The following is a 15,559-nucleotide window of genomic DNA, read 5'->3' as shown; positions in this document are numbered from 1 at the left end:
TTGTTAATAAATTCTTGCTTCATACGTTTCTTTAGTTTCATACTTAGCAATTGCATTTTACTTCCACACTTTGCTTTCATATATTGCATTTTAGTTAGTACATAGCATTTCATTTGAATAAAAGGCACCATTGGAATTTTCTAAGTAATATTTTTAAGATGGTAAAAGTTGTTTTAAATTTGATCATCAACTTTAGGTTATTTGACATGATTGGATACTCTACTTACATGATATTGGTTAAAATGGTGGTGAATTCCATATTGATTAATTGAGCTTGATTGCATAAAAAATACCTAGAGAGGACCACTTTAAGCCTATACGCTATTTTATTTTTGTGTGGCATGCACTCATAGCAATTGAAACTCTAGAACTTGCTTTGCTTCTTTTCAAGGTCACAATAGCGTATGTATGCATGGAAATGAGGGATATTTATCATTCTTGTTTGCTCATAACTTCCCGTTTCTTTCTCCACAATTTTCTTAAAAGATTCTTATCTAGCATTTTAACCCTTGATCACTTTGTCTTGCCTTCATTACATTAGAAGTTTTGGTTGAATTCTTGATGAGTTGGATTGACTAGATGAGCAAAGATTGAAGTGTGCGGAAGGTTCAAATTTTGTCCTTGTTGAAGGAAACCTTACAAGATCTAAACTTGCATTTTTAAATTCAATTAGCTGTACAAAATGGTGATGTGTTTGTGAACAGTACGCTTCTGAATTCAAGTTCTCAAGATTGCAGTGTCAAGCAAAATGCAAGAAGTAAGATGAAATTGTTGTAGATTTTGAGAATTGTAACTATTGGATGGTTAGAAAATCTGTATACAACAGACTTGTTCAGAATTGGGAAGTACTGCTGAATTTGTAATGCTGAACTGTACAGAAGCAGGAATTTGAATTTTCAATTGATTTGGTGCTAAATGATACCTTTGGAAGAACTAAGTCAGCAGTTGGCTGTACAGAATGTAGTTCAAGGCGATTAGTTCATAAGAAGTTTGATACTCATATGCTAATTGTTCAGATTTGTGCCAATGGATTTTGAAATGCTGTTCTAAAACTTAAGATTCGAATTCTGGACTTATGAAGTGCTAGCTGGTTCTGCAATTTTCCAAGCATCAAGATTTGGATAAAAAAAAAACAGGTTTGTGATACAAATGGAGTTTGTATTCTGATTTCAAAGAGGTGCAGTGCAGTTCCAGAGAATCTGCACGTTTTGTGAAGAACTTTGTAACTATAGAAACCTCAGTAATAACTGGAAAATGGATGAGGGAAGAGGAAATGCTGTAAACTGCAGCAATGAGAAGATGTGCCAATTCGTGCCAATCTACAAGCTATTTTTCATTGTTTTGAATTGAAGCTCCATTCACTTTAATGCTATTTGAGTTCTAGTTCTGATTTCTTGAAAGACATTCTCAATTCTGAAGATTTCTGCTATGCAGGAATGAGAAGTTGGAATTTAATTGGATTGGATTACTAATCTGAATTCTTGACTGATACAATTGAAAGTTATATTGAAGTTTCATTTCTGAAACTTAAAATCAAAGTTACAGATTTTGCTGCTAAAAGCTGTGGATTTGTGCAGCAGAGAGAAAAAATTGCAGAAATTGCTATGTGCAGAATAGATGTTGAAGCTGTTTTGCAGAATTCAGAAATGGAGTTAAAAACCATTTGTTCATGGAAAATTTGAAATCCAGCTGATACTTTCTGCTCCAAAGTTTACAAGACTTTTAAATTGAGAATTTGATAGAAAAACAGAGATACAAACTGGGAACTTAAAGCAGAAAACAAAATCAGACTGGAGGTATGCCTAAATGGTGTATGTCCTAGCATTTGCACTTCCTTTCACTTAAGATTAGAATCTGAAAACAGGGAACTTAATCTGCCCAATTTGTTAAAATGCTGGAATTGTAACTGAATTCTGCTGGGATAATGGAATCTGGAATTTTGGAGAACCCATGCTGGAATTGGACTGCTGAAGATGAATGCAAGAATGCAGTAAGGGCAGTAATAAAGAAAACAGAATGAAGAGTCTAAGTTTGTACTTGGTGTTCTTGCAATTTTTCTTCAAAACCTGTAATATACTGGAGTGCTGAAAATTTTTGTATAAAGTTGATGGAATTATTTTAAAACAGAGAATTGGTGCTGCTCTTTACCTGAAAATAAAAAGCTGATGAAAACAGGGAATTTGCTAAGGGAATTGAGTTGAAACTTTTGTAGTTAAGATGTGCCACTGCAGAAACAAGCTCAAATCAGACCACTCATGATGTTCAGGAATGGAAGCTTAAGAAGTTGCAGAAATAGGTGGGGAACAAATTCAGTTAGTGTGGAAATAGTGGAGTAGCAAATGGTATTCTTGCAAGATAAAATAGAGAAGCTGGTAGGCTGTTAGAATTCAGGAAAAGAAAACAGTGGCACAAGGGGCGTGCCAAACTGTTAAACAAAGGGAATGCTGAAGATCCATATTCTCTGGTTGAAACTCTACATCAAGGATCTGTTCCATGAAGTCATTTTGTTATTGATTCATAAGCTCTGGTGTGTTTAGAAGTTAGAATTTCTGATTGGAAAATGGAAATGCAGGAATACTTAGTCTTATGTTATCCTGCTCTTGATGAGTAAAACTTGTGCCAACCTATTCCGGAATTCTTTAACTGAATATTGGCAGCTTTCTGATACTGAAGCAGTGATAAATTAGATATCAGAGCTTAATTTCAGTTCTGATATTCACAGAACAAAAGGCTGCAAAGGATAGAAATGAACATAGAGAAGTAGCAACATGGAAGTGCAGATTTTGCAGGATAAAGTGGTGATAAACTGTGCCAATTTGGGAAGAGGATTGAGATGAGTTGGAGCTGCCGAAACCTGTGAAGCTTTCAAGTATGCATTTATTAAGATCTTTAGAAGTTAGATGAAGAATGATGGGGATTTTTAGTGGCTTCAAGATTACTAGTTGATACAAAGTCAAGAATTGTGTAGGAAAATGCAGAAATCTGCACATTGATGCATGGAATAGAGTTCAAAGCCATCCATTCATGGAAACATTGAAATCCGGATGTTGTTTTAGTATTGATTTTCCAACTGTGCACGAAACAGATTATACAATCTGATTTCAGGAATTGATGTCTGAACATTGCTACTGTGAAAGAATTCAAAAGTCTCAACTCAGGATTCATACAAATGTTTGTAAATTATGAAGAATGCTGGAATTTGTATTGCTGAAAGACTTCAAGTTTAAATCTGAATTCGAATTTTGTTGTTGACGCTGGAAATTCAATGAGCTGGAATTGAGTCTGAAGTTGAAATCTGAGAATTAAGATTTCAGAAGTTGCTGATGATGTACTGATCATCCTGTTAATTTGTCTCCAGCTTTCAAGAATTTTAAGGGAGCAGGATGATGGAAATAGCACAATTGTTTCCTTGAACCATCATTGAATTCATAATTGAGTCCTGAATGGCATGATTGAATCTGAACATGAATTCAGAAAAACAAGTTCGGAAGTGTAATTCAGTTTCAAAACTTGAGATTTAACAGAATCTGAATCTGCATTGCTATGGACCTTTTTAGTGCCAGAAATCTGAATTAGATTCAGTCCTTCTATGAGGTCCTTGAAGCACATGAAACGACGTACATGAATCAGGGAATCAGTCTTAATTCTGGAATCTCATTGAATTGGTTGTGAATTTAGTATTTGATCATGGAGTTTCTAATCTGGACAGCAGTAGGAGTAAATCATGCTTGGGGGTTTGATTGCTGATACTGCAGTGAAACAGTATAGTGTAAGAATTATTTGAAGATGAAAGTGGAAACAACCGTAGACAATGTTGATTTCTGCACAATCTGAATATGCAAGTTGCTGATATTCTACTTCTTTGAAAGCTGTAATGATCTAAGTTCTTGTTGGATTTTAGGTTCTGAATCATATTTCTTGGTTACTTTCTGTATTTGTTATTTGAAAAGATGAATCTGCAGAAAATAGGAATAGAGAATGATTGCAGAGTAAGAGAAGAAAAATGGCTAGAAGAGTATCAAATACATTGGATACATGTGGTGTTTCATTGTCCGAGCCGTCCAATGGTTTAAGTGTGGGGGAGGGTGTTGTTTCCAAATCCTGAAATTGAAGTGGAAAGACAGTTTAAATACAGTGAAAATTTTTGAAAAATGGCACATCAAGAGAGTATCAAGTGGAAGATAGAGTATCAAGATTATTTGTTTGCCATCAAATTGAAGGAGAGGTTAGCTTGATATGTTGAATTGGTAATGACAATGGTATACAACTCTTTTCACATCAAATTGGTCAACTCATCAAGTATATTCCTCCAATACTCATATCTCTCATTTTCTTCATTGAATTCTTTTCTTTTGCCATTTCATCCACTTTAATTGTTCTTCTTGTTTACATTTCAATTCTTCATGATAAATTCCTTTTGATTCATGTATGCTATGTTTTATAGTGGTGGAGAAGTAGAATATAAGCAAGCTTATGGTAGTGAAATGTGTGAGTTGCATTGAGTGAGCTCCACTTATACACATGCTTGAGTGTGAGAGATAGATTAGGTAAATCCCTTGTGAGATTGCAACTTGCTTAATTTTTCAATTGGATTGAAACTACCATACCTACTGAATATTGTTTGGATTGTATTCATGATTATTGTGATCTTTAATATGGTCTTAGTTAAATTCTTTTTACTATCTTCTAGGTATTGCTAGGGAATTTGTTTGGAGATGATTTTTAGTTTTCTTGACTTGAACGGAACGTCCAAGGCTAAGTGTGGGGGATTTGATAACCATGATTTTAGCTATATTATTTTGAATCATAATGCATGTTTTTATTGGTCTATTCATAGCTTAAACTCATATTTGCATTACATTTCATAATTGCATTTGATTTTGGACATAATTGTAAATTAGCCTATTTTCATGGTATTTGATGCTAATATTTTATTATTATTTTGTAGGCATCAAAAGGGTCATAGACCCGATCAGATCAGACTGCATTTGGGCTCAAATCAAGGGCTAATCAAGTCGATCAAGCCTGGGAGCATTATGGACCGTCCATTGAAGATCAAGTAGATCTGAGCCATCCGTTGAAGATCCGACTCATCCAACCTAATGAGGAGTAGATCTGGACCATAGATGAAGATCGGTACTGTTGGATCAGATTTTATGTTATTTTCCACCGTTGATCAAGATCCGATGATTATGGACCGTCCGATCAGATCTGAGGAGTTTAAAAGGTTTCGCGTGAGAAGCTACAGTCGAGCTCGGTTCGCGATTTTGAGCTACAGTGCCGTCTTCTTCTTCGCGCGACGCCGACGCTCCCATTCCGATTTCCAGATCCGGTGCTTCTTCTTCTTCAACGACAACAATCATCCAGCTTCCGGCGTTCATCTTCCGGTGATCAGAGAGCTTGAAGGAGGTCTCCAGATGGCGATTTTGAATCTGTTCCGCCGCCGCATACCCGGTTGAGGAGGTTTCCAGATCGGCGTATTCTCATCCATCAGATGCTTAAGGGAGGTCTCCTGGAAGCTACTGATTTCTTTTCAATCTCCATTTCACAGCAATACTTGGACGATGCGGCCAATTCGATCCGGTTTGCAAATTCACAGATTCATGCTCCGTTTTTCGGCTGGTGAGGTTATCAGAGGAATGTGAGTTGAAGGGAGGTTTCCTGGAGCTAGGATCATTCCCTGGTAATAGCTGAAAGCTCAGGAATTGTTTGTTGGGTGCTTGAAAGGAGGTTTCCGAGAGCACTTCTATTTTGGAGGTTTCCTGGCAGATTGAAGAAGGTTGAGTTCGGGATTTGGTTGAGGAATGCTTAGGGTTTAGATTTATTTGTTTTGTCTTTGAATTGTTGATGTTCCTGTTCAGATCCTCAGATCTGATCCATTACTTTGCTATTTTAATTTGTTTGAGTTTTTCTTATGCAATTCTGTTTTGATTTTCTTTGTTGCAAAAAACCCAGTTCTTATTTCTGATTTGAATTCTAATTCCTTAAGATTTCTGCAATTACAGTAATGTTAGCTACTAACTTGGTTTGCAATTTTATTTTACTTGAAATTCTTTGCTTCGGTTTCTATAAGTTAGGATTAGTCAATTCATGAATTTAGGAAATACTTGTTTGACTCATTGAATGTTGAGGTGGCTGTTAATGAGCTTGATTGATGAATGAATCACTTAAATTTTTCATTGTTCACCTTTGTAGAATGTGGTTGATTGTTAGTGAGAAGTGAAGACTTGGTGGATGAGTTAAGTGTTGAATTTGAATGCGATTATGAATTGATTCTTGATTGAAGATGAGGGAATTGCATTAATTGATTCAATGGTGCATTTAAATCTGAATTTAATTGATGCTTATTTGATGAGAAGGAAATGGATCATGTTTAGATGAGAATGAACCTTATTTGATCTTATTCTTTGATCTTGTGATGTAATACTTTGATTGGAACTAACTCTAGAATTTACACACTTTTACTAGTTAGTCCTCGGAAAAATACGACTTGGGACTCCTTACTACACGCATTTTCTTTAGCTTAAATGGGTTCCAATCTTTATTAATTTGGAGCGCCTTGTGACATGCAAAAAGGCCGACACCAAATTTTGGCGCCGTTGCCTTGTTGACGGTTGCAGGGATTTGCAGGGATTTGCTGCAGGTTTGGCAGAGATCCGTTACAGAGCAGAGAGGCATATGAAGGTGGAGAGGAAAGGCTCTCGTAACAATGCTTTTTGTGCTCTTGCTGTGAAAAACACTGTGGAGAAAAAACTCTCTGGAAGATTGAAGCAGTGTGCTTGTTCTTCGCTGATTGTGGCTGTGAGCTTCCTTTGATCATTTCACTTGAGCCACTACTGTAAGTCTTGTGCTTAATTTCTTACTGCTGTTAAAGACTTTGTGGAGAGGTTACTCCACCGAGAAGGAGAATCCTTTAGCCGGATAGCTTCCGGGGTGTGATCTACCGAAAGATCAAGAGGATTCGTCCACCTTACGGACACGCCGAGGAGTAGGGGCAAGTTATCCCCGAACCTCGTAAATCTCTGAGTTAGTGTGCTGTGCTTTCTTGTTTTAGTTTTCTAATTCCGCTGTGCTAACAAAGTTCTTGAAGAAATTTGTGTTTAGTGTTTTTCAAAGAGGCTATTCACCCCCCTCTAGCCATCTAAGGTCCCAACAATGTGGAGGTCAAAGTCTGTGATGGACACTAGGGGTGGATGCCAGTCGAGCCTTCCGAGAGACTCCCGACTAGATTCTCTGAGTCACTAGGCTCTGTTCCCTTAAGACTGCCGATCAGATTCCCCAAGTCGATGGGTGTCGATGGGTTTTGCTCCCTTAAGACTCCCGATCGGATCCCCCGATTTACTGGGCATACTCCCTAAGACTCTTGATCGGATTTCCCGAGTCGCTAGATTCTGCTCCCTTAATACTCCGGATCAGATTCCCCAAGTTGTTGGGCTTTCCTCCCTTAAGACTCCCGATCAGATCCCTCGAGTCGCTGGACCATGCTCCCTTAAGACTCCCAATTATATCGCCCGAGTCGTCGAGCCCTGCTCCCTTAAGACTCCCGACTGGATCGTCTGAGTCATCCGACCCTACTCCCTTAAGACTCCCAAGCAAATCCCCCGAGTCGCTACGTCCTACTCTCTTAAAACTCCCAACTAGATCGCCTGAGTCACTAGGCTCTGCTCCCTTAAGGCAACTCCTAAACAAAAACCTCACTCCTGGAGCATAACACCCCTCGACTCATTATAAAATGAACAAGTTATACTCTTAGGTATGCTAACTCATTAGCTAAAACTGGGCTCCTTTACTGATCCACCATTCCTTTAGTTGGGTTAAGCCGTAGAAAGCCCAATGGGCCTCACAAATTATGGCCCAATGTTGTAATTAATGCTTCAAGTGGTGTTGTCGGAGACACGTGGGACAATATATTTACACAGATATGGAATACTCATAATATATGGGCAATGTGATTGCTCAACACTGTAAAAATACACTAATAAAATACTTTCCTTACTTTGACATGACATCGAATCATGACATTTATTTAATGCGGGGATTACAAAGTGTAATAAAAGGATCCCGTCCCTATAGGCGCAGGTATGTTTCCTCATTGTGAAAAACCTATTAGGTTCCACGGTTCTTACATATTTCCTCCATCTCGCTAACTTGAATATCGGAGTGGCTGCACCAGGGGTTCTCTGGCCTATCTGCCGACATTTCTTCTTCCTTCCCCTTTTGTGTTCTCTGCAGGCCCCACCTCCGCAAGGTCTTCTTCCAGTTAATACTCCAACCAATTCACCGGTGGTCCAGCTTTACCGATTTCAGATGGGATCAACTATAATGGATTTGAATGCTTTTCTTTTAGATTATGTTCACGTTTGAATTTCTATAACAATGACTGTGAGCATTTGATGCTAGGTATCCTTTACCATGACAATTATGCCATTGTATGTTAAGGTTTGAGTTATAGTTAGTGTTGGATATTGGGGCTTTAAATGGACCAAAACGATTTTGAGGAAGGAAGCCATCAATTGTTGAAAGTCGTAATTGACTTCAAAATTGAAATCTACGATTCGCGTAGATAGATTTAGACTATTAATTTGCTCAAAACCGATTAAGGGTGAATGAGAAATTAATGTTTAAAGTCGGCCCAAAATAATATTTATTATTCATTAATAAAGTGCATGGGAGAATAGTCCCACATCGGAAATTCTCGATGTGTATTCTCTACTTATTAATGAAGATGTGTTAATGGAGTTAACACAAAAATAAAAGGACAGGTGCTCCCTTAACCCAGGGCGAGCAGGTGCTCACACCTGTGAGCCCGCCACGTGCGCACGTGCGTAATGGGCGTTTTGTAGGCCCACTTCGCATCGTCGCGAGGAGCATTGAGGAGCTTAAATTCAGTTTGCATACTCCAGAAGCTATCCGGGAATAACAGTTAGGTCTATTTGTTCTCCAAGACAGGTCGAACAAGTTGATTTTCCTTGTGAAATCCAACAAGGGGTTGCATTACCGGTCGAATAGCTTGATTTCTTGAATGTAAGAGACTTCATGAACTATTGCATATCGCCATCCTTATAGCAAACTTCTTCTATCAACTTAGGGTAAACAACTCCACCTGTGTTTGAATTTTCATCCTAGGTTCAATAATGAAATGACTGAGGGTTTCCTAAAGGTCCAGTCCAAGATTGCGATCAAGGCTTTACTCTTAGTTTGATACTCAATGATGCTTGGACGGAGTACTTTATAATTGGCCACCTCCTATAATGTTGATTTTTAAAGTAGGTGAGGATACTTTTCTATTAGTATTTGTTCATTTGGCTCAATAAAAGCCTATATGATGTGATATAAAACTACATGTATATTTTTTAAAAGTAATTTTTTAAGATGTAAAATTAAGTACACATTCAAAAGAATTGAGTTATATTTTTAGATTTTGTTTTTATTAATTGTGTCAAGTTGTGTTATCAGGTCATGTAGATCATGTCTTATATTGCAAACTCTATTAATTTGAGACCGTTGTGTGACGGGTTCTATGTTTTTCTCAAAAATGGATCGGATCACTTTGTCAATATTTATTGCAAACTCTATTCATTTGAGACCGTGGTGAGATGGGTAACTCATGTTGAGGCCTAGATCAGTTGTTTCTAGGGAAGTGGTCTTCTATAAGAATAGAATAATGATGTTTCTAAAAAAGTGATCTTTTATTCTTAATGATGATGAAGCCTATTTGGCCTAGGTAAGATTTATGAGTTAATGTATGATGAATGATCTAGTATATATGTTACAATCTTTTTCCTTTGTCAATTCATTAAATTGTGTTGCATGCTTTTAAAATCATTTTAGGTCTTGGACTTGAGTGCTTAGAGCTTTAAGCTCGTCCTTTATGTGGTCAAGAGCAACGCCTGCTCACTCAAGGACTCAAATAGATTGTAAAGCGTACTGGCTAAGCCCTCCACAGTGATGATTAGAGATTAGCCAAAAAAAAAAAAACAACTGTAGAGAGAAGTAGAATATCAATGGTGATGTGGGTGGCCACCAATTTCAGCAAAGCAACCTCCCCTTAAGGGAATAACCTTTTTGGAAAAGCCCTAACCTAGAAGAGGGAGAAATGAACTATTGTATTCTTTGTTATGAAAAAAATACTCATTACATAATATATATAAGTCAACCTAAATTCACTATTCCAAAAGGTTAGTAGTCATCCATGATTTACCTTCTATGTGTTAACCCTTGGACGGATTGACGGAGACGCTGAAGGCAAGCGTAGTCACCTTTTACCACCACAAGAAATCTAATATGGGACTAATCCAGAACACTAATAACCCTATTGATCTAATACATTTAATAATACTCAAGGAAAGTTACAGTCATGTAACATCTCATGGACTAGTTCATCATATAAACTAATAATGATTCCCTGAATTTCTAACAGGCTCCCTTGTTTGGTAGCTAATGATGTTGAATAAATAGCAAAGACAAACTAACAGCTAATATTTCAAGCATATGCCGCGATTATATAGCAGACTTAGGTTTTATTGCTTTCCATCCACAAGTCAGCAGTGCAACAGAATGCAATAATAATTAAATTTAGTAATAAGGATAATTAGAGATTAGTAAAGAGTTTCTTTCCAAAATGTGCATCCTTTGTAGTATAATGGTTTATGCATGATAAGGAATTAACGTTTATTGAAATCATCATTTCTTCTATTCTTTCCTTTCCTCTTTCCCACTCTGTCATTACACAAAGTTTCGACATAATTCCACCATGTTAATATAATCAAAATATAAATCATGCTGCAGAAAAGGGTGTTTTTTCTGGATTACCAGGTGTCATGCATTTCGCCTTTCAATCTTTGAACTCTTTGAGCTTGTTCTCGGACACATAGAAGATTAGTTTTCACTTCTTTACAAACTCTCCCTTCAATTAGACGAATAGGCAACCAAAGCTTGGGAACAAGCTCCACAAAGTAAGACAATATTGTTTGGAATTCTTCATCTACAAAACTCTGAGGGTCGCTGCCAATGGGGTAGTCAGTCTACACAGAAGGCCATAATTAGTATTCCAGTTCAACAAGCTAGGTTATACTTCTAGAAGTTAAAATGCATATTAAACTGCAAATTTAAATTCACAAAAGCCCATTGTGTTTACACTATCTATGTGTGACTGTTTTGTTTCATTGTTATTACACATAGATAATCATTGGATATTATTTTATTGATCAAACTATAACTTGTACATCCACATACTATATAACTGAATATAAATATTTCAAATTCCTCTTAAGATTCAAAGAAAAATGGGCAAAAATCAAAATGGAGCCCCTTTTATGTTAATCATCAAAAGGGCCCCTTTTCATTTATCATCAAAATAGCACCTCATCCCACCTCATCATTTTTACCCAAAACTACCCTTGTTTTTGACAATATTGTAGTGGCTATGAATCATGCTACAAAGTAACACTATGTTATAAAAGCTATGAACTACAGCTATTACATCTCTGGTCAATACTTATCAACAATATGTTGTAGCAACTATAAATCATAACTGCTACAACATAGACACTTTATGTCTAATCAATATTATATTATAGCAACTATGATTCATAACTGCTACCATTGTGTAGTAGTAGCTAAGAACCATAACTATTACAACTGTGTAGCAGTTACAATCCATAGCTACTACAACTATATTTTCAGTCAATTTTTTTCTATGTTATAGAAGTTATGGCACATAGCTGCTATAAAAGTACCGAAAATAAGGATATTTAGCGGAACAAAAATAGAGTGAGGTGGAATGGGGTCCTGTTTTGATGATAAATGAAAAAGGAGTGTCATTTTGACGATTCTAATTAAAATGAGGCATCTTTTTTATTTTTGACCAAAAAAATTGCTTTATCTGAAATGCAACAGTATGTCTCATTAAATGAAGATCTACACCTGTTCCAAAATATAGAACTGTCAGTTCATGACTTGGTACGGGATTGAAACAAGATATCAAACTTTGGGGTCTGATGTTTATTTGAGGGCATTTTTATGGGATCCAAGCACATGTCATTCAAGTGCTTTGTGACAAGAGATACAACACCAATTTGCCAGGAAGCTTGCTGGAATTCTGCATGATAATAGAGTCTAATAGTGGCGGCAGTCGCCGGCTCTAAATGTTTGCATTAGTCAAGGTGAGTTTGATATGAACTCTATCAGATTAGTTAGCATTAATTTGAATGCAAGTCCATTATTTGAGATTTAAAGAAGAAGAAGAGACTTATATATATATACATATATATAGATAGATATAGATATACAGTTTGAGAAATAAGTAATGCTTTTTGGATGATGAGTTTAGGTCAAGAGAACAAACTCTGAGGATCACAAATAGCAGGAAGCTGGTAAGTTGTGTAGCATGATTTTTTTTATTTTTTTTTTGGGGCTGCATCCGCAATTTACCAAAAAGTCAAATTTATTCTGTTGTTTACTTCTGATTTGGTAGATGCTGTCTAGGAAAGCAGATGATTCAAGTCTCACTGGTATCGTTAAATACATATGAAATACACATAAGCTAGCATAGTTTGGAAGAGAAGATTTCACAAATTACTCATAAAAAAGATAAAAAGAAGATGATTACCTGTTCAATGGACCACTTGCCTTCGAATATCTCGAAATCACCTTCAATCATCCTGAAATCGATGTCCCTCTTCCGAGAATTAGGTAAATTTTTCAGATCTCTCTCATAACAGTCTAGAACGCCCTTCGCATTAAATTTTAGGCCGAAGACCAAATCTTGTTGGCCAACCTGTTGAGGGTAGAAATATTTATCATACGAGTCGCTCAAAACTCAAAGAAATGGTTCTAGGATTCTATTATTATCTCAAGCATAAAAGCTCATCCTGAATCTAATCGATGCTTTGGAATCGAATCCAAAGTGCCTCTCACCTGAAAAAGTCGCGCAAACTTGTCCTTTTTGTCGAGCAGTTGGCTGACGGCCAAGCTGGGGATGAAACCAGCGAGGCCCTCGTAGTCCGTCAAGACGCTCCACACAGTGTCCAACTCGGCGTTAACACGGATCCTGGACTGAATCCTCCTCCTACGATTCTTGTGTTCTCCGACATTCTCCACCTCAATTTCAAAGCCGTCCTCTTCCCCCTCCGGAAGCACGACCGAGGTCGAATTGGCGCGGAGAGAGGAGTTGGTAGGGCGACTGAGAGAGAGGGTTCTTCCATGAGATGCGGAGGAGGAGGAAATAAAGGGAAGGCGATTGGGTAGGAAGGAGGAGAAGAAGGAAGTGTGATGGGGGTGAAAGGGATGAGAAGAATGGAAGGCGTGATCCACCGCCGCTACTCCTAACATCTCCTTCCCTTCCCTGCTCTTTTCTATTCTCAAAGAAAACATCACCTGGGACCTGGCTGGCACCATAAACGCCACCAGCGCCGTGACAGCTACCCCACTAAATACCATCAATTATTAGAAAAATGAAATAGCAGAGGGTCGGAATGGTAATATGCACACTCATGATAATTTTTAGGGTCGGAATGGTAACATGGTGTTCATCCAGAATTATCTTTTCCTGAATGGGTCAAAGAATATAAATGCTAATATATATATATATATATATATATATATATATATATATATATATATATATAGAGAGAGAGAGAGAGAGAGAGAGAGAGAGAGTTTTGTTAAAATACGGATCTTGGCATGCGGATTCGTCCGCAACCACATAATTTGATTTTTTTTAATATTTTATTTATTTTTTAAATACAACTTTTTCTCTGTTTTTTCTCTTCGTTCTCGTCGAAACGAATGTGCTCACCGCGCCTCCTCCCGCGCCCATCACCCGCCCTGCCCACCGGCCATCTGCCCACCGTCGGCGACCTCCGGCCGCCTGGACCCACCCACACTATAGCCCAAGGGGTGAACCCGTCGGGGATCGCGGCCGGACTCCGGACGCTATCGCGATTGGACGCTCACGACTGGACGCGATCGTGCTAGATTCCGGCGAGATCATAGCCGGAATCCGGCGCGGCCGCAATCACGACCAGAATCCGGCTGCGATCGCGCCGGAATCTGGCTGCGATCGCGCGTCGGATTCCGGTCGCGATCGTGTCCGAAATCTGGCGTGATCGCGGCCGGATTCCGGACGCGTCACGACCGAACGCGAGTTTGCCAGGCCAGCAGCGAGGGCGGTCGGTCGGCGATGGGGCGCGAGGCCAGCTGCGGGGCTGCCGGTCGGCGGCGGGGCGCGAGGAGGCACGAGGGTGGAGCCGCGGTGAGCTTCGGTTGCAAGAACGAAGGAAAGAGAAAAAGTTTCATTAAAAAAATGAAAAATAAAAAACGGTATTAAAAAAAATGACGTAGAGCTTAGTTCGTAGCAATCCGTAAAATAAGGTCCGTAGCATAACAACATTAATTATATATATATATATATATATATATATATATATATATATATATATATATATATATATAGAGGTGTTTATCCAGAATTATATTTTCCTGTGTGGGTAAAAAAATATAAATACTAATCTATATATATATATATATATATATATATATATATATATATATATATATATATATATATATACACTACTACTATCATTTTTGATGGATTACTACAAACTATTTGTGTTCTTTTTCCATATCCCGTCCAACCATCAGCTATATATATATATATATATATATATATATATATATATATATATACTACTATCATTTTTGATGGATTACTACAAACTATTTGTGTTCTTTTTCCATATCCCGTCCAACCATCAGCCGACCACCCGCCCACCATACTGCCTCACTGCTGGATTCTAGCCTATCACGGCTAGAATCCCGATCACAATTCGGTTAAAATTCGACCGTGATCATAATTGCTAGCGTGGCAACCAGATCATGGCCAATTGCAATTAAATTCCGATCGTGGCTAAACCTTGACCGGATTGTAACCGGAATCCAGCCACAATCTGGTTGTCATGCTAGCGGCACCAATCATGGCCGGATTTTGATAGGATTGTGGCCAGGATTCTAACTACCATCCTACGTACTAGAATCTAGCAACGAGGTAAGAACAGCGGGCGGGCGGCCGGCCAACGGACGGGCTAGTGGTTGGAGGGCAGGACAGTAGAGTTGTCAAACGGGTCAATCCGTGGCGGGGTAGGTCGGTCCATCGTGAGCTAACCATTTGGCGGGGCGGGGCGGGCCAACCCGTCAACTTAGCGGGTTAGGAAATTTCCAATCCAACTCATTCTAAGGCGGGTTGCGAGTTTGACGGGCCAACCCGCAGGCTCATCAAAATTTTTTAAAAAATTAAAAAATATTTCATATCTTCAATATTTTACTTCGAAAAAGTTTTGTATAATTAAATGTATACATAAACATACATTTTAAATATAAATGAACACAAACGAGTACTTATGTTGGATGAAAAGTAATATTTTTATTTCAAAATTATAACAAAAAAAATAATAAATTGGCCTAAAACTTAGCTTACATATGTTTTTCAACCCGCGGGTCAACCCAAGCCCGAGCGGGCCAACCCGCGCGGGTCACGGGCCTAGGCAGGTCGTCCCAC

The 15,559-nt window shown here is 38.1% G+C and overlaps 1 protein-coding gene across 5 annotated transcripts; it reads right to left on the bottom strand.

Annotated features, from left to right (window-relative positions):
- Positions 1-1,601: 1,601 nt before the first annotated feature.
- On the bottom strand, positions 1,602-13,422 carry LOC121967138. Of its 5 annotated transcripts, XM_042517183.1 has the most exons (5): positions 12,919-13,422; positions 12,611-12,778; positions 10,813-11,024; positions 4,027-4,101; positions 2,198-2,225 (listed from the first exon to the last, which is right to left on the bottom strand). In XM_042517183.1, exons 1-5 carry the CDS (start codon positions 13,396-13,398, stop codon positions 2,213-2,215), a joined length of 948 nt encoding a protein of 315 aa, XP_042373117.1. In that variant the 5' UTR covers positions 13,399-13,422; the 3' UTR covers positions 2,198-2,212. The 5 variants fall into 5 exon arrangements, with proteins under 5 accessions (XP_042373115.1, XP_042373118.1, XP_042373117.1 ...); XM_042517181.1 differs by lacking the exons at positions 2,198-2,225; positions 4,027-4,101 and adding an exon at positions 1,602-1,967; XM_042517184.1 differs by lacking the exon at positions 4,027-4,101 and having other exon boundaries at positions 2,017-3,749.
- Positions 13,423-15,559: the final 2,137 nt, after the last annotated feature.

This window comes from Zingiber officinale, chromosome 3B (genome assembly GCF_018446385.1).
Source record: "Zingiber officinale cultivar Zhangliang chromosome 3B, Zo_v1.1, whole genome shotgun sequence".
NCBI lineage: Eukaryota > Viridiplantae > Streptophyta > Magnoliopsida > Zingiberales > Zingiberaceae > Zingiber > Zingiber officinale.
The sequence above is the reverse complement of the archived record's forward strand: the minus strand, read 5'-3'. Positions and strand labels throughout refer to the sequence as shown.

What these genes read in the sequence shown, in the direction of transcription:
- LOC121967138 (XM_042517181.1), bottom strand. Translation starts at nt 13,398, where the DNA reads ATGGTGCCAGCCAGGTCCCAGGTGATGTTTTCTTTGAGAATAGAAAAG. An exon ending in AGTTTGCGCGACTTTTTCAG is followed by an intron (nt 12,779 to 12,918) that starts GTGAGAGGCACT and finishes TACCCTCAACAG; the next exon opens with GTTGGCCAACAAGATTTGGT. An exon ending in GGCGAAATGCATGACACCTG is followed by an intron (nt 1,968 to 10,812) that starts GTAATCCAGAAA and finishes ATTCATCTTCAG; the next exon opens with CAGTCCAATTCCAGCATGGG.